Source organism: Microcaecilia unicolor, chromosome 6 (assembly GCF_901765095.1).
Source record: "Microcaecilia unicolor chromosome 6, aMicUni1.1, whole genome shotgun sequence".
Taxonomy (NCBI): domain Eukaryota; kingdom Metazoa; phylum Chordata; class Amphibia; order Gymnophiona; family Siphonopidae; genus Microcaecilia; species Microcaecilia unicolor.
Window position 1 is genome coordinate 93591529 of NC_044036.1, and position 18697 is coordinate 93610225.

The 18697-nt window shown below is 44.7% G+C and overlaps 1 protein-coding gene across 1 annotated transcript in view; it reads left to right on the top strand.

The window, feature by feature from the left end:
- The first annotated feature begins 211 nt into the window (after positions 1–211).
- RGS8 (regulator of G protein signaling 8) overlaps positions 212–18697 on the top strand; it is a 65959-nt gene continuing 47473 nt past the window's right edge. Inside the window, exons 1-2 of the mRNA XM_030206369.1 lie at positions 212–312; positions 7046–7110. Of these exons, the coding sequence (XP_030062229.1) occupies positions 221–312; positions 7046–7110 (157 nt within the window). The 5' untranslated portion in view covers positions 212–220. The remainder of the gene's footprint in view (positions 313–7045; positions 7111–18697) is intronic.

Genomic DNA, 18697 nt, shown 5'->3' on the forward strand with positions numbered 1-18697 from the left:
CTTGTCAGCTTCCCCATTAATCCACCTAAATGTGTTTCTATAATGTGACAAATTGTTCTATTGTAGTAGCCCACATCTTAGGGCCGATGAACTCTTTCATTCTCAAGTGCCCGTGTGACTTCCCTAAACTGTATTCTAGGGTGATAGGACTCTATGCAATCCTGTCCTTCACATTTCTGTTTTTTTCTTCCCTCTTTGTGATGATGGCAGAAGCAGAGGAATGAGGACTCGCCTGGGCTGCCTGTCTCACAAATCTGACTCATGTAATGACTTCACTGCCATTCTACCAGACAAATCCAATCGGGCTTTGAAGTAAGTACCTTATCATTACCCGTAGTAAGTCCATTGTTTCTGTTTGTGCTCTTCCATATTACAAATTCTATATCTGACTAATAAACAGGAAGGAGAGGAAATATATAAGGATCTGCTGTGAAGTGAGAGAGGAGACAAAATGGTTAGACCAGACTTATTCCCCTGCAGTTGTCCTTCAGTGCATCTAAGCTCAGGGCCACCAAGAGAGGGGGGGGGGGGGGGGGGGGCAGGGGCAAGAATATCCAGGCCTGGCCTCCCAGAGGGCCCTGCACTGAGGTCTGTGTCTCTTCTGCTCATGTGTTGGGACCTGAGTGATTACATTAATGTGGGCAGGAGGAGTAGCAGCCTAGTGGTTAGTGCAGTGGACTTTGATCCTGGGGAACTGAATTCAATTTCCACTGTAGTTCCTTGTAACTCTGGGCAAGTCACTTAACCCTCCATTGCCCCTGGTACAAAATAAGTACCTGACTATATGTAAGCCACTTTGACTGTAATTGCAAAAAAAAAAAAAAAAAAACAACCCCTCAGAAAGGCAGTGTATCAAGGCCCATTTCCCTTTCCTTCTTGTAAATTTCTACCTCAGTCTCACTGCTTTTCTTCCTTCATCCACTCCATCCATCTATTCACTTCTCTTCCTCTCTGAGAAGCAGTCATCTGTCAACCCCCTTTCTTCCTTTCTCACACTGACTTTGACTCCCAGTTTTCCTTTTTTCTCAAACCTTCATCTCCTTCCCTCATTCTTGGGGATTGCTGATAATCCCTCTGACTCTTATGCCTCTCAGTTTCTTAACATCCTCTTTCAATCTTCAGCTATGCTCTACTACCCCTACTCACCAGAATGGCCACTGTCTTCTTCTCCAACTGCTCACTCTCCAATTTCTGCACCTCAGTTCTTCCCTTCTCTGACCATCATCTGATAAGAGAAAGGGTATTGGGACTTGATATACTACCTTTCTGTGTTGTTGTTGTTGTTGTTGGTTTTTTTTTTTTGCAACTACATTCAAAGCACTTTACATAAGATATACAGGTACTTATTTGTACCAGGGGTAATGGAGGGTTAAGTGACTTGCCCAGAGTCAAAAGAAGCTGCAGTAGGAATCAAACCCAGGATCAAAGTCCACTGCACTAACCACTAGGCTACTCCTTCACTTAACTTTCACACTTAACACTCTCCCCACCAGTCCCATCCAGTCTCCACCAATACATTTAGGAATCTTCAGGCTGTTGACCCATGTACTCTCTCCACTAGTGCTTCATCCCTCTTCTCAACCACTATGTTATCCAGTTCTGTCAATGAGGCTGTCTTTTCCTTATAATACTCTTCTCTCCTCTGCTCTGGATACTCTCACTCCTCCCATTCCCCATTCTGTAAGGCGTACCAAACCCCAGCGTTGACTGACCTCTAGAATTTGCTACCTGCGTTCCTTTGCTTGATCTTCTGAATGCCTTTTGACTAAAATCCCATGCCCATGCTGGCTTCATACATTTCAAATTCTTGCTGACCTTCCAGTCTGCTCTTTCACTTGCCAAACAAGACTACTACATCCATTTGACAAACTCTCGTTTCACTACAATAGCACCCTCTGATGGCCTCTTCAGGGTAGGACAGGTCCTGTGATTATCACATACCCCCACCCTTAAGATATTGCTGCTTCCTCAAATACACCTTAGTCTTTCTTCTTTGAGGAGCAGCAATTCCTGATCCCCTTAACTTATCCCTTGGGTCAATTTCATTAACTCCCTCTTATCTCTTAATAGGGTCTTTTCCCTTTTTAGCATCAGGGATAGGGATTTTGAAGAAGGCTTTATACCCCATTGTCTTCTTTAACATAAAGGTTCCAGTCTTCTCTAGCGGACCTTCTTCTATAACTCCTAGAAACTCAAGGATCCATCGTCCTTTCTTTTTACGCCTCCCTAGGCCTTGACGTCTAATTCTTTCTTCCAATTTCCTGATCCACAGTGCCCTTCCTTTAGCAACTATGGGTTTCTTTTGGACCTTACCAACTCCTCTTTGCTTAATATCCTCCTTAGAGCTTTTAGTTCGGAGCTTCCCTTGCCTATCAGTATGAATTTTACTTTTCCTACTGGATCCTAATGAGTATGTGGGGTTCAAATATAGGGTCCTAAGTCTCTTTTTCCCTAAGACTCTTAGGCGTCTCCTATTCCTCCCCTTTTGTATAGGATACCTACTTTTGGTCCAGGACATCTCCCAGCCACTGGGTGACTTAGCGTCGTCCTGGCACCTTCCCTGAGCCGGTGTCCTCTTCTAGGGAACTCTTACTTTAACCAACTCTATAGTGCAGTATCTGCGACCTAGGATCAACCCTTCCTTATGAGGTCTGAGCCTTCCTCTCCATTGGGCAGCCTTTTTCCTTTTCTGCTTGCCTCTCTGGAGTCTCTCTAACCCTTTAAACATCTCACCATCTCTCTTTGTGGTTTTGACAGGGCCTTCTCGTTTCTCCCTATTATAACCTCTACTCATGGACAGGAGTTTACTTAACCTAACCTCTCCTAGGTGTTCCTTTCCCTTGAGCTTTTTCTGGAGGTCTACAATGCAGGATTTTGCTTGTTGGAGCTCCTTTAATCTTCTTTGCCCATCCTGGAAGAGAACATCTACAGCTAGGTTCAACACCCTGCACCTCTTCAAAGACCACCTTGCTTCTTTCTGCCCTTTCTGTTGCTTCCTTGGCCGGCTGTCTCTCTGCAGCCCACTCAGCTGCCATCTGAGCTCAAATTTGTTGCAACTCATCTATCTGAGTTTCCAACTCCAGCTTACTCTGGGTCAGGTATCCAACCCTTCCCTGGGCTTCCTGCACCTCTGTAACTAACCTGTCTATCCTTTGGGTCTATACCTTGTGCAGGTCCTCTATCTGACTTTGATTATAGAAATAAGATAATTTGGGTAATTTATAAAAGGTATTAAAATAGTTCCTGGAACTTAGTGAAAATGTAATTAGAAATGGTTTTAAAAATAAATGTAACTAATCATGTCAGCTAAATAAGGATCTGAACTGCATAACTGAACGAGAAAATGTGGTTTGTATTAAACATCTTTTAAACAGCAAAGTGGACTGCCAAGGTTCCCTCTAAGAGGCCCTTTTACTAAGTGGTGGTAAACACTAACGGGTGCTTAGGGCACGCTAAAAAGGCACTACCACGGGACACCTACATAAGTGCATAAGTAATGCCACACTGGGAAAAAACCAAGGGTCCATCGAGCCCAGCATCCTGTCCACGACAGCGGCCAATCCAGGCCAAGGGCACCTGGCAAGCTTCCCAAACGTACAAACATTCTATACATGTTATTCCTGGAATTGTGAATTTTTCCCAAGTCCATTTAGTAGTGGTTTATGGACTTGTCCTTTAGGAAACCGTCTAACCCCTTTTCAAACTCTGCTAAGCTAACCGCCTTCACGTTCTCTGGCAACGAATTCCAGAGTTTAATTATGCGTTGGGTGCATCCCACACAAAAAAATACAAAATATGAGAGCTGTGCATTGATTCAAAGTTTCAACCACATGATTAATGGCAGCTAAAAATGTTAATTGCGCAATTAATCACATAAAGCACTCCCTTGCATTTCCTCCTGTACAGTGCAATATATAGACAGCAGATGTAAATTCTCAAAACTGACATATTTCAATTACAACACTACAAATAAAATAATTTATCTCACCTTTGTTGTCTGGTGATTTTATCTTTCGAATTATCTTGTTCACTCTCTCTGGTTCTGCTTTCCTGTGCTCTGATTCTCTTTCCTGGACCTACTGTCTATAAACTTTCTTTTTTCACTTCCTTCACTTCTTGCCCTATATCCATCTTTCACATTCAGCTTTTTTTTCCAATTTTCTTTTTCCTGCTCAGATCTATCTAGTTCCATCTCTTCCCTTCCCTCCATGGGCACCATCTCCTTTCTCTCTTCACCTTCCATGGACGCCATTATTATTTATTATTTATTGTATTTGTATCCCACATCTTCCCACCTCTTTGCAGGCTCAATGTGGCTTACAATACATCATGAATAGTGAAAGTACATTAGAAAATATACATTTAGTACTGACAGAGGATCTTGGGTACATGATAATGATAAAACATGATGGTGTTTTAGCAAACAATCATAGTAAGAAATATTTAAGAATTATATTGGAGTATGCATTTAGTGATAGCGAAAAAATATGATAGTGGTTTTGCAAGGAAATATTGTAGGGGCAGTTCTGGATATGTGTACGGGAGTTCATATTTGTTGATCTTTGTTGTATGCCTTGTTGAAGAGATGGGTCTTCATCTCCTCCCATCTCTCTTCTCTTCCCTTCCCTTCCCCTTCTCTCCACGGGCACCATGTCCTCCCATCTTCATCCCCTCACCTCCCCTTCCCAGGCACCATCTCCTCTCCTCTCCTCTTACCTTGCTCCCCTCCCCTCCATAGGCACCATCTCATCCTTTCTCTCTTCCCTTCCCTTCCTCTCCATGGACTTCATCTCCCTCCCTTCCCCTCCCTGGGCACCGTAACATCTCCTCTCTTCCCTTCATCCGTGATCACCATTGTTTCCCTTCTCTTTCCTCCCCTCCCATTCCGTTCTTTGATCCTTCCATCCTCTATTTCCAGCATCTGTCCCTCTAACACCCCCCCCCTGCATTTATCTCTTTTTCCTCTTTCTCCTATTCTCCTGTACCCCCTCCCCCTGTGTGTTTTGCATCTTTCTCTCTGTCTTCTTTTTTCTGTTTCCTTTCTCGCCCACAGCCCCGGCCCCACCGTGGTTCACATCTTTCTCTCTGTCTTCTTTTTTTCTGCTTCCTCTTTCTCCCGTGCCTGCTGTGGTCCACATCTATCTCACTGTCTTCCTTTTTGCTGTGAGCACCTTCCAGCCATCTTCTTACCTACCTTTCCTGGCACGCCACTCCAGCGGTCCCTCTCTCCTCTGCAGCACGCTCCTTCTCCCTGCCCCTCACCGCTGCAATGAAAACAGTATTGCTTTCACCCGGCCTGAAGCATCTCTCTGTAACAGGATACAGGAAGTTTTGAGGCGGAACTTCCTGTTACAGAGAGAAGCTTTGGGCAGGGTGAGAAGCAGCAGCACTGTTTTCACCTCAGTGGTGAGGGGCAGGGAGAAGGATTGTGCAGAGGAGATAGGGGCTGAAGGAGCCTGTGCCACGCCATGAGAAGTAAGAACAGGTGCTGGCTGGTGGGGGAGAGATGATGATGGCATTAATGCATTAAAAATTTTAACACCAGTTAATCGTGTTATTAATGTGTTAAATGTATAGCCCTAAAAAATATATTTTAGTGCGGGGGCGTGTTTGTGGGGGTGGTGGGGGGTGGGTGAAGAGTAGATGTGCCTTGCTATAATCAGCAAATCACCGATTAGGCCCCTATTTGTTTTGTGGGAGGGTGTAGGTGTGCATTGATGTTGGGCACATAATTTCAGACATGAGCAGCATTGGGAGGGGTTCATTCTTGCCCCATTACACCTCCCAATGTTCCTTCTAAATCATGGGTGGGCAACCTTGATACACAGAAGGCTGTATGAATGCCAGTACTATTCCTAGCGGGCAGCAACATTATGTAATGTTGGAACTTGAAATACACAGAACTCAGTGTGCTGCTGCGGCTAGGAAAGCGAATAGAATGTTGGGTGTTATTAGGAAGGGTATGGAGTCCAGGTGTGCGGATGTTATAATGCCGTTGTATCGCTCCATGGTGCGACCGCACCTGGAGTATTGTGTTCAGTACTGGTCTCCGTATCTCAAAAAAGATATAGTAGAATTGGAAAAGGTACAGCGAAGGGCGACGAAAATGATAGTGGGGATGGGACGACTTTCTTATGAAGAGAGGCTGAGAAGGCTAGGGCTTTCAGCTTGGAGAAGAGACGGCTGAGGGGAGATATGATAGAAGTGTATAAAATAATGAGTGGAATGGATCGGGTGGATGTGAAGCGACTGTTCACGCTATCCAAAAATACTAGGACTAGAGGGCATGAGTTGAAGCTACAGTGTGGTAAATTTAAAACGAATCGGAGAAAATTTTTCTTCACCCAACGTGTAATTAGACTCTGGAATTCATTGCCGGAGAACGTGGTACGGGCGGTTAGCTTGACGGAGTTTAAAAAGGGGTTAGATAGATTCCTAAAGGACAAGTCCATAGACCGCTATTAAATGGACTTGGAAAAATTCCGCATTTTTAGGTATAACTTGTCTGGAATGTTTTTACGTTTGGGGAGCGTGCCAGGTGCCCTTGACCTGGATTGGCCACTGTCGGTGACAGGATGCTGGGCTAGATGGACCTTTGGTCTTTCCCAGTATGGCACTACTTATGTACTTATGTACTAAAAACGATGGAAACAAACTGCTAGGTGGCTATTCTGAAAATATTTGCAAAATAGAATCACCAGAACTCTGGTTAATGACGTTTTCTATGTATATTATGGTTTTGTGGGCTGCATAAAATTCAAAGGTTGCTTATAACTGTCTAAGGGCCTGTTTACTAAGCTGCACTTGCGTTTTTAGCGCACGATAATATGGGTGTCTCTAGCGTTAGCGCGCTAATTTTTAAAGTGTGCTAAAAACATTAGCGAACCTTAGTAAACAGGGCCCTAAATTTTCAGTAGAGCAGGTGAAATGGAAATTGTGCACTAGTGTTGAATACATAACTTTGCTCTTTTTATCCCCTCCCTTTCAAGTGTGCTGTTTCTACTGTACCGTTGTCATCTACCACTGCTGCCTTCTTCTCTTCCAGGAGGTTATCCACAGAAGAAGCTACGAGGTGGGCACATTCATTTGACCTGCTTCTGTCTAACAAATGTAAGTAGAAAAAGATCCACATGTTTGCAGATTTCAGCTGGAAAACATAAGACATGACTTTTTGATTCAGACCTCAATTGTATTCTGTAACGTTGTTGATTTGATTATTTGACATATTGTGCTGTTTTGATTTTTTGCTTTCATTGTATTTTGTAGCAAATTAAATTTTCAGTATCATGATCTGTCTTGTAGATGTCTGAGAGAAGTGTACAATAAATTGAACAAACAAATCAAATGCATAAATAAATACATATTTTAGATTGATTATAATTCAGATTGAGGTAGGACTAGGGGGTGTCAGCATACTCTGTGCCCCAGCTGATTAAACATGCCAGATGTAGTAACTGTAATATCTATCCTTTAGTATGATGCTTTACCTTGGATTTTCCCATGCTAAGCTTACTCCCAATATCAGTGCTTTTTTTGTAGAAGAAAAGGTGTCGGTACTCATTATGGGCGGGGTCACCACATATGGCCCCACCCCTATGATAGCCACACCCACATTAACAACACCCCTTATTCCAGTCACGGCGCATATATACAGACATCATTGAAAATATTATACTAGTATAGGAGAAAAAAATAACGTGATTTTTTTTCATTATAAATAATTTCTGTAAGCTGTTACAGCTCCAGTATACCCAGTGCAAAATAAGCAGATGTAAATTCTCAAATTGGACATATTCCAAACACTAAAATAAAAATAAAATGATTTTCTACCTTTGTTGTCCGGTGACTTTGTTTTTCTATCCATATTGGTCCCAGTCTCTGATTCTGCTGCTCTCTATCTGTTCTCTTAACACCGTTTCCAGGGCTTCCTTTCCATTTATTTCTTTACTTTCCTCCTTTCTTCTTCATTTCTTCCCTACATCCATAAGTAAAAGCTGGGTCCTCCTCCGTAGAATTGGCTGGAGGAGGTATAACGTGGATCCAGCTTTGCCTATTTTCTCCATCCATGTGCAGTTTTTCTCCTCTCTTCCCTTTCCCTCATCTCCATCCATGTGCATCTTCTTCTTTTTTCTTTTCTCCCCTCCATCCATGTCCAGCACTTCTCCTCTCTCCTTTCCTCCATCCATGTCCAGCATTTCTCCTCTCTCTCTTCCCTCCCCTGTATCCATATAAAGCAATAATTCTCTCTCCCCTCTCTTCCATCCAAGTCCAGCATTTCTCCTCTCTCCCTGCCAACCCCTCCATCCATCCATCCATGTCCAGCAAATTCTCTATCTCCTGCTCCCTCTCCATCCATTTCCAGCATGTCTCCTCTCTCCCCTTCCCTCCCCTCTCATCCATGTCCAACGATTCTGCTCTCTCCCCTGCCTTCCATGTCCAGTGAATTTCTCTTCACTGACCTCCCCTCCCCTCCATGTCCAGTATGTCTCCTCTGCCCCCTGCCCTCCCCTCTCATCTGTCCAGAAATTCTCTCTCCCCTCCCCTCCATGTCCAGTATGTCTCCTCTCTCCCCTGCCCTCCTCTCCCCTCCCCTCCATGTCCAGCATGTCTCCTCTCCCTCCTGCCCTCCCCTCCATGTCCAGCGATTCTCCTCTCTCCCCTGCCCTCCCCTCCATGTCCAGCTCTCTCCCCTCCCCTGCCCTCCATGTCCAGCATGTTGCCTCCCTCCCCTGCCCTCCCCTCTCATCCAAGTTGCGGCGAACCGGCAGTGAAGGCAGCAGTTCTCACTGAGGCAGGCACGCAGGCAGGTTCGTCTCCTCTCGCGTTGCTTCCCTCTCAGCACGTCCTGCCCTCGAAGGCGGGACGCACTGAGAGGGAAGCGGCACGAGAGGAGACAAACCTGTCTACGTGCCTGCCTCAGTGAGCACTTCTGCCTTCACTGCCAGTTTGCCGCGACTTGGAGAGGGGAGGGCAGGGGAAAGAGGCGACATGCTGGACATGGAGGGCAGGGGAGGGGAGAGAGAATTGCTGGACATGGAGGTGAGGGCAGGGGAGAGAGGAGAATCGTGACTTTGGGTAATCAAAAGATTTCAACGGAGCGCGGGAGCAGGAACGGACGGGAGCGGGCAGATGAGCCAGATCTCAGGAAACAGGTGCCGGTACACTGTACCGGTGCGTACCGGCACAAAAAAAGCACTGCCCAATATAGTAAGGGTTTTAACATGGAAAAATCTGCAGTAAAAGCATTGCACTAAAGGGTAGTGCAGTGGACACATAATATACATGCAAACCCATCAAATAGGGAATTACTCCTGATGTAAACAGTTAAAATTATGGTGTGGTTTCTTAAAACTTTCTCTTTAGTGCTGAATCTTTACTCCAGCACAGGGCCTGAGTAAAGATTCTAGTGTGGGATTAAAAGGGTCATCTGAGATGAATGGCAGCACTTTATCTCAGATGACCCTGGTCAGGAAAGGTCTCTGGTGGCCCAATTAGGCCCTGAAGCCCCCTCATCCCCTCTCCAAGAACATCCCAGGTGGCCTAAGTAGACCCCAAAGACCCTAACCCTAGTAATTCCCTGATGGCCCAGGTAGGCCCTAAACACTCTTCTTTCCTGTATACTTCCCACCCCACCATGGTCAGGAGAAGATGCCTACTCGCTCCTGCCTTTGATACTGCTGTCTTGGAGAAAGGTGGTATGTGGCCCTTAGTGGTAAGTCTGAACGTTCCAGCAGCCTGATCCCTAACAGTATGTTCTGATGTATTTTGCAAGATGGCAGCAACAAAGGGAGGAGTGAATGAGTATTGCTCCTGCCTACCGACCAAGGTGAGTTGGAAGAATATCACTTGGATCACCAGGCAATTTATTGGAGGAGGTAAGGCCTTTGTGGCTCACTTGGGCCATAGGAGGTTGTTTATGGAGAGGCTGGGGTGGTTTGGGGGCCTACTGGGCCATCAGGAGTTTTTTGTAAAGAGGGTGGAAGACTTCGGGACCTACTTGGGCTATCAGGGAGTATTTCTGGACCAGATAGCCAGGGATGAAATCTTTTCCCTTTCCTGTCTGTGCCTAAGCCACTCCCAGTCAACACTGAATACTGAATGGGGATTGGCTTAGGCACTGACAGGAGGGGGAACAAAAATGCCTGATGCAGAAAACAGGGGCAGATTACTGGCAGCATGCTATTTTTTAACACCATGGTCATTTGCATGCCATTTTTGTTTTGCTTTGGGAGTAAAACTTGCTCAGAGCCTGCGTCAGTAAACTGCACTGAAGCTCAAAGCACAGTTCTAACGCAGGGCTTATTACATCAGCCCCTGAGCATGTCTGGTGCATTTGATCAGAATAACAGCTGACACTGGTAAGCATCTTCAGTGTAAGATATCAAATAAGAATTTTGAAGAGCAGTGTCAGATTATAAAACTAAGGCCCAGATGATCAAAAACCCTGTGCTGTTCTGAACAGTGCTCTAAAATTAGCGCTGGAACAGCGCGAGGAAATAATGCCTCTATGATCAAAGCTAATAGCATGCAAATTCATGTGCGCTATTAGCTCTGATCATAGGGGTACTTCTGTGGGAGGATGGTGTCTGGGATGTGCCCGGACCTGTCAAACATACCAGTGTAGGCTGGAGGTCCAGGGAACCTCCAGACCCCCCAACCCCTATTCCCCGTACAGGGACCCTGATGGTCTAGCACTCCCCTGACTCAACCAGACCCCTCCACAGAAGACCTGACCCCTCACCCAACAGAAGAGAGGGCTAGTGGTCTAGTAGACCTCCAGCTGCCACCTGGTGGTCTAGCAGCCCTGACCCCCTCCCCCAGTACCTTCAAATGACAGAGGAGGGAGTAGCACTCCCTCCTCCTTCCAGCGTGCCTCACAAAATGGCAGAGCATGCCTTCCCAGTGCATTGTGGGAAGCGCTGGGCCGGGCTTCCCTACCATATAAGGTGCTAGAAGGAGGAGGGAGTGCTACTCCCTCCTCCATCATCTGAAGGTACTGGGGGGGGGGCTCGGGGGCACTAGACCACCAGGTTGGGGCTGAAGGCCTGTCAGGGGGTGGGGGGATCAGTCGGTCAGTTGGTCTCTTCGGGGGGATGCTATTAGTGTTCAGAGCTAGTGAGCATGTTGTTACATGCACTCACCAGCTCTGATTCTGGGGCGTATGCAAATGCAGGTGCTAGTCCGGTGCTAATGGCCTGTAGTGCCTGCGTTTGCTTTTGATCATCTGGTCCTAAGAGCAGCAGGAGCTCTGCAAAACCAGAGCCGCCCTTTGTTGGATGAAATATTTGGGAAACTGCTTGTCATTGGGTGTTCTGTAAAGGCTGCCTCAGTGACACTGTGGTTCTAGTTTTTCCCCATGCTGTACTGTATGTTATAGTCAGTGCATTTTTTCTAACAAAAAAGGTGCCGGTACTCAAATGCCAGGACACCCTTCAGGGGTGGGGTGATCACTGAGTGACCCACCCCACAATAGCCAGGCCCCCTGCAATCAGTCACAGACTCTATGACAAGGCAGAATTGGTGTGTAGAGCCTGATTGCTTTCATTAAAACTTGGGGACCATGGGTCAATTTTAGCAGACAATGGAAAAGATGCCGGTACTCAGTACCCCCTCAAAAAAAGCCCTGGTTATAGTTCAACAATTTGTATTGATGACAACAACAACAATACAGGCAAAGATTGCATGGAGAAAGCAGAAAAGCAATTAGAGCTGGCATAAGTGTGTTTTGTGAAGCAGCCCTTAGAAGCATCTTTATTAAAGTCCTTATTTTCTTTAACTGGTCCGCAAACAGAAACCGGGAATTTTTGAGATTTAAATGCAAAACTGTTTTTGAAGCATGACCAAATTCTTTTTTGGAATTATTCACCATTTTGACCCCTCCTCCCTTGGAGAAGCGTCTTTATCATTTTGGATCATTCTGTCAAACAATATGATGTTGCCTATTTTTATCAGTTCCATTTTACAAAACCCTATTCACACTGCCAGGCACAACAACAGAGCTCCAAACGAAAGGAGAGAAGAGAAAAATCGTGATTCTACTGCAGATTTTTTTTTCTTTACATTTTTGAACCACAGAAGACTTTCTCATGTAAATGATGGTACTGTATATAAAATAATCTTGCACCTTTGTGTGGAAGCCGCTGTGGTCTGGAGCTGTGCAACTGTCATTTCTTCCTCCTCCTCCTCCCCCCTCTGGCGTTCTGGGCACGCTCAAGCGCTGCGCTTAACACACAACTCCTGCGAGCATACACCAGACACAATCCTCCCAATGAACTCCATAATGCTTAATGCTATGAGCGCTCCTATATTTGCATCTCATTAGCATTGAGCATTAAGGAGTTGTTGTTCTGTGCTGTTCTAGCATTATTTCTCTGGCGCTGTTCAGTATAGCACTGGAGTTTTGAGCATCTGCCCCTCACTCCTTCTATGCAGCGCTGTCTGTCAGGCCTAGGGTTACCATATGGCTCCAGAAAAAGGAGGACGGATTGAGTCAGCCGGGTTTTACTTCCATTGCTTTCAATGGAAAGCAATTGCTTTCAATGGAAGTAATTGAGCCAGCTGGGTTTTTACATCCATTGCTTTCAATGGAAAGCAATGGAAGTAAAACCCGGCTGGCTCAATCCGTCCTCCTTTTTCTGGAGCCATATGGTAACCCTAGTCAGGCCCAGAAGCACAAAACCTAACAAGCCAGCAACATGGGTTTTACACTGGTTCTAGCCGGTTTAGCAATCACGGACTTCAGCCAGACATGCACAAAAGGGTTCTGCACACTCTTTTCCTGTCAGAAAGGAAGTACAGTTCACTTCCTGTAGGAGAGGAGAACCATCTCTTCCATATGTTCTTGGGACATTGCTATTCAGTGATTAAACCAGGCAGCAGAGTGTCTTATCCAGTTATATTGTGCTGGCTTTCCTAGGGCAGATTTTCAATAGCACTTAATCAGCAAGTCCTGATTAAGTCTTAGGGCACAGTTGTGGTGGAACCGGGAGTTATCTGGCCAATATTCAGTGCCGATGCCCAGATAGCTAACTGGGCATGGTGGATCATATGCTTGGCTGACTATGTGGGCAAGGTAATGAATATCAGTCATACCCATTTAACCCTCATTTGCCTGGGTGATCAACAGACAGATTAATGTTTAGAGTTTTTTTTTTTTTTTGAGCAGTATGGGGTCAGAGCCGGGACTAGAAGAGCTAGGAGGCAGGCAGCTCTGTAATCCACACTTTTCAGCACACTCTTGCAGTCAGTAAAGGAAGTCCACACATGTAGGCATGCTTTAAACTTGGAAATAAGATAAATCAGATAGGCTCCAAGCAACTACTTACATACTGACATATTCCAGTTAGTATAAGTAGATTTAACCATTACAATTGGGGTTCTGCAAAGTCCAGGTCCCCTTGCATAGAGATGCATTGGCCGGGGACCTGAACCAAATGCAACACCTCCCATGCCCCCAGGGCTGGGTATTTACAGTTGCCCAGATTTTCCCTTCCAAAGGATGTATTCTCCCACTTTGGCAGTCAGGAAGGAAGCTACAACCCCTGTTCAGAACGCCTTTATTCTGGCAGAGCAACTGAAGGCTCCAGCACTTCTGCGTAGTAACATAGGCGGCAGATAAAGACCTGGCATAGGCCATCTAGTCTGCTCAATAAGGTGGCCAGAGCTGCATCTGCCACTCCATGCAGGTTATACTCCATCATGATCAAATATTGGCATCAGAAATAGGGCAATCAGGGTGGAATCAAGATGGCGTTTTGAGCAGTAGTGTGGACGCGATGCCTTGTATGCTGCTGAGTAATCTGCCGTGTGGGCTCCGTTTACTGTCTGAATGATGGGGAAGCGGAAGGGGAAAACTGCCACCTACCTCCCTGGTCCCGCATTCGACGCCATCCACTCGCCAGACAACTCTCGACAGCTTTGGCATCGCCTCCCAGGTTCAACGGACTTCCGTTTTGACTAGCCCTGCTAGTCTCATTGAGCCCTCCCTCACTTACAGCACCCCAGCAGCCCGGTGTCGTATTTTCCCCACTGGGGCCACGGAGAATGGAGGAGTACCCAGCCATAGCCGTGGAAGGAGGACCCAGGGGAACTTCAACCCCAGGAAGTGAAACAGCGGAGCAGGGGCTGAGTCAACCCTGTTCTTCTACTCCTGGGAGTTTGGTGCTGGGGAACTCTGGAGGAATTACAAGACCTGCTGTAGTCACGCTGGAGACCCTATGGGACGCTATACAGGGTGTGAGTAATGTCTTGTTACAAATGAATACCTCAATGAAAAATGAAATTTCGGAATTAAAACAAACTCATCAGGACTTGTCTGTTAAATTTCAAGAGCAAACTGAAAAAAATGCCAAGTTCGATGGGGAACTGGAAAAATTATAAAGTATTACCTCAGAATTAATAAGAGAAAGAGAGTTACAAGAAAGGAAAATTGAACATTTGGAAAATAATGCTCGTAGGAATAATTTGAGGTTGTTAAATTTTCCAAAGTGCCCATTGATACCCGCAGGTGAAATGCTTAAGAAATATTTTAGAGAAATACTGGAGATCCCAATGGAGGGCTTCCCGCCCATCACGAGGACCCAGTATTTATCAGGAATAAAGGGATCTAAAGGGCCAAATCAAGATAATCCTAACTTAAATTTAACAGAATTTCTTGAAAACTCTCTTGAGATAGTAACTGAAAGAACAACGTTAATTGTAACGTTTGCTCTGGAACCAGACAAAAACAATATATTTCGACTTTATTTTCGTCACCTGAATGACTCTTTCCTTGAGGGTAAGATCCAGATCTTTCCGGACATCGCAAGAAATACACAAAAAAGGAGAAAAGAATTTCTTTTATATAAATCCAGGGTTTTGAATTTAGGTGGTCTTTTTGTGTTAAAGTTCCCTTGCAGATGTTGTATATCTTTAGAATCAGTTAACTATGTATTTTATACCCCAAGAAAATTGTTGGAATTTATTGAACTTAAAGAAAAAGCGAGAAGACCCCTGGAAACGATCTCATAGGAAATGCTGTAATGTCGGCTTTCGGTCTCTGTTGTTCCTAACTGCTTATTAATTTGATTTACTTTTTTTTTTCTATATATCCTAGTATCTTGATTCAGATATTGATATTGGGGACTAAAGTAAAATTATATTTCAATAATATATTTACTGGATGTAAAATATGTTATTCATATATTCTTTTTTATTTTTTCTGTATTTCCACATTTATGTTTTAAATATGTAAATGTTAAAAAAATTAATAAATATGTAAAATTAAAAAGAAATAGGGCAATCAGAACACAATCATGGAGGAGTGGTTTTATAATTTTGATGTAGCACAGGCACATTCATTGTTAGTTCTTGATTAAATCACTGATCCTGCAATGTTGCAAACTGACATTTTACTTGCTATCAACTGTAAGAGGCATCTTCCCCTCCCCCTCTGAGCAAGTGATACGAATGTGACTTTAAAAAAGCACACACTTGTTCTCAAGGCAGAACTTTTGCCATCTGTACACCTGGATAGCTACCGGGCACCACCTGAAATCCAGATATATAGGGTGTGGCACTCAATCTCTAGGTCTGAAGCAGGGGCGTATCTGCAATCCGGCGGTAGGGGGGGCCAGAGCCAGAGAGGGGGGGCATATTTTTGCCTCCCTCTCCCCCCAACCCCCCCGCCGCCGCCTCTCTCCACCCCCTCCCCGCCGTCAACCCTCCCCCGTTGCTTACTTTTGCTGGCGGGGGGCCCCAACCCCCGCCAGCCGAGGTCGCAGCGACGTCAGACGCCGAACTGGATTCAACCAATCAGCACTGCAGCGTTACTTCCTTGAAGCACATGGCCACGGAGGAAGACGAAATATGGAGATTGCGGGTCGGACCTCGGCTGGCGGGGGTTGGGGCCCCCCGCCAGCAAAAGTAAGCAGCGGGGGAGGGTTGACGGCGGGGAGGGGGGCCAGGGCGAAATCTGCGGGGGCCCAGGCCCCTGTGGCCCCACGCAGATACGCCCCTGGTCTGAAGTAGCCAGCAGCAGTCATTGTTTAAAGAAACTCTGACCTTGTCTTGATTGAACGATTGAAATTTAATATTTGTACAGCGGTTCTTGTTTCCTTCCGCTCATAATAAATGATGGTTATTTCTCTTGCTGTTTTTTGTTCATTTGACTACCTTTGAAAATTAATAAAGACTATTTGGAAAAAAACAAACTCTGACCATCGCCGGTTGAGTAGTGCCCCCTGGGTTTTTATAATTCCCTTCAAAAGGCAAGGCTTCAATCCACTTAGTTTTGACAGCCACTACTCTGGAGCAGGGACCCAGAATGTTCTCCCTGTTATTGCATAGGAAGGCACATTATAGCCTGCTACAATAAATTTAACATTGCCTGTGCAGTTGTCTTCTCGTGACACTTATTATGGTATTTTTATGTATTACGTTTTACAAAGCTAGATGACTGTCAGCTTCTCAGAGTGTTGGATTCTACCTTATGGATTCCCTCAGGGCTCTCAGCTTTCACCTATATTTTTAAATATATACATGTCTTCTTTTGAATTAGGGTTCTCATCTTTGGATGTTAAATTTTATTCTTATGCTGACGACATCCTTTTTTTTTTTGGTCCCTATGGAGCATGACCACAATACAACTCTTGCAAGGCTTTCTACTTGTATTAATGCAGTCGAACATTACAGCCATACACATGGATGCAAGCTTAACAAAGATAAAACCAAACTATTATGGTTACAGTATGATATGGCTGTACCTTTTGAACAGTTACCATTATCAAATGGCTTGATACTAAAAATTGCAAAATCTTCCAAATTTCTTGGTTTTCTCTTAGATGCTACACTCTTTTTTGATATTCAAGTTTTACAATGTGGTATGTTCAACTCATTTTAAACTGTCTTCTTCGTCGCTTACATCTTTTGTTTTTGGAAAAACACTTTATTATACTAGTTCAGACTTTAGTTTTATCATCCCCTAGACTATTGCAATAGCCTATATAGCTCTATCACAGCTAAATCACTCTCTAAAGTTCAAATTTTCCAGAATACCACAGCCAATTAATTTTTCAACTAAAGAAATATAGAACAACTCAATCATTGCTAAAACTTCACTAGCTGCCCATACAAGCTCACATAGCTTTTAAGCTTGCTTGCTTGGTTTTTTATATATTTGAGGGTTCTAGTCAAGATTATGTACCCAGTTTACGTTCATTCCCTCTTAATCGTAGATGTTCTAGAGCGAATGATTCATGTTTAATTTACTTTCTCTCCTCCTTAGGGATTTGATATATAAGGGTATTGGAGAGCTCTTTCTCATATAAGGTGGTTCAGATTTTCTGGCAGTCCCTCCCAAATGATCTAAAATTATTGTCTTCTTATTAGGGCTACTGAGAGGGGAGGCAAGATTCCTCTAGGCCCGGCCTTCAAGGAGGGCCCAGCCAGAAGCATTGCTATGGGGTGCACAATAACAAACAAGCATTAAATTCTCCTCCGCCCCTGTCTGGTCCAGTATCTCTCTCGTCTTTTCATCCTCCCCTGGGCAGTGTTCTTGCAGGCTACTGACAGCATCAAAAAAGAAAGCAACCTGCCTTTGGTTGGCCTTGGAAGTGTTCCCTCTACTTTGTCCATCCTCCTCTGACGCAACTTCTTGTGTCCACACAGATGAGACACAGCAGAGGAAACACTTCGGTGGTCAGCCAGAGGCAAATTGCTTCTTTTTTGATGCTGCTGGCCTGGTAGCCCGCAGGAGGAGGGAAAGACAGGAGAGATATTGAACCAGCGAGGGGGCGGTGCCGGTGGCAGGCAGGCAGGGGTGAAATGGCAGCGGGCAGGCAGGGGGGCGTTGGCAGCAGTGGGCAGGCAGGGTGGGTGCAATGTTTGCCCCAGGCCCAGCTTTGGCCCTGCTTCTTATCATTTTAGGAAAAATCTAAAAGACTTATTTATTTAAAACATTTTTGCTCTGATTTTTGTCATCCATTTACAGCATTTTGTGATCCACTTTGAACCATTCTAGGAGTTGGTGGAATACAAGCACTGTATCAATATGAATATCAATAGCATGCTCAGTGCTTTTCTGCAGCCAGCTTGGCACTGGTGTATTCTGATTAATTCCTTTTACACATGATTCCTGCCCCGACGATTATTATACCTTTGACCATGTCTCACAATCTCCTTATGCTCATTCCTCAATCTCTTCCTCTCCATCCTTCCTACTCCTTACCCCTCCCAATCTCTTCTCCTTTTGCTCATCCTATCTTTGTTTACCTCTCCATGCTCAATTTACGTATCCTCAAAACCCCACTACTACTATGTTTACTACAACTTGTAACATTCTCCTTCAAGACTTTGTAATTCTATTTACTATGTAAGCCGCATTGAACCTGTTATGTGTGGGAAAGCGCGGGGTACAAATGTAATTAATAATAATACATTGTGCAGATAGGATGGAATGGCGCTACCTGTGGTATTTGCAGACTGCATATTTCTCCCCTGTGTACAGACATTCAGCTTCATTTCCAGAACATTGCCAAAGGAAAGAACCTCAGTAGTCCTGAAATCTTACATCTTTAACTACTCATTAGTCTGATTGAGGCACCTTTTCTTTCCTTTGTTGGTTGACTTTTAATTGAATTAACTTTCCACAAGTTAACATGTTATTTTCCTTTCTGTTTTACCTAACTATTGCAATGAGAGTATTTAGTTCAATAACCTG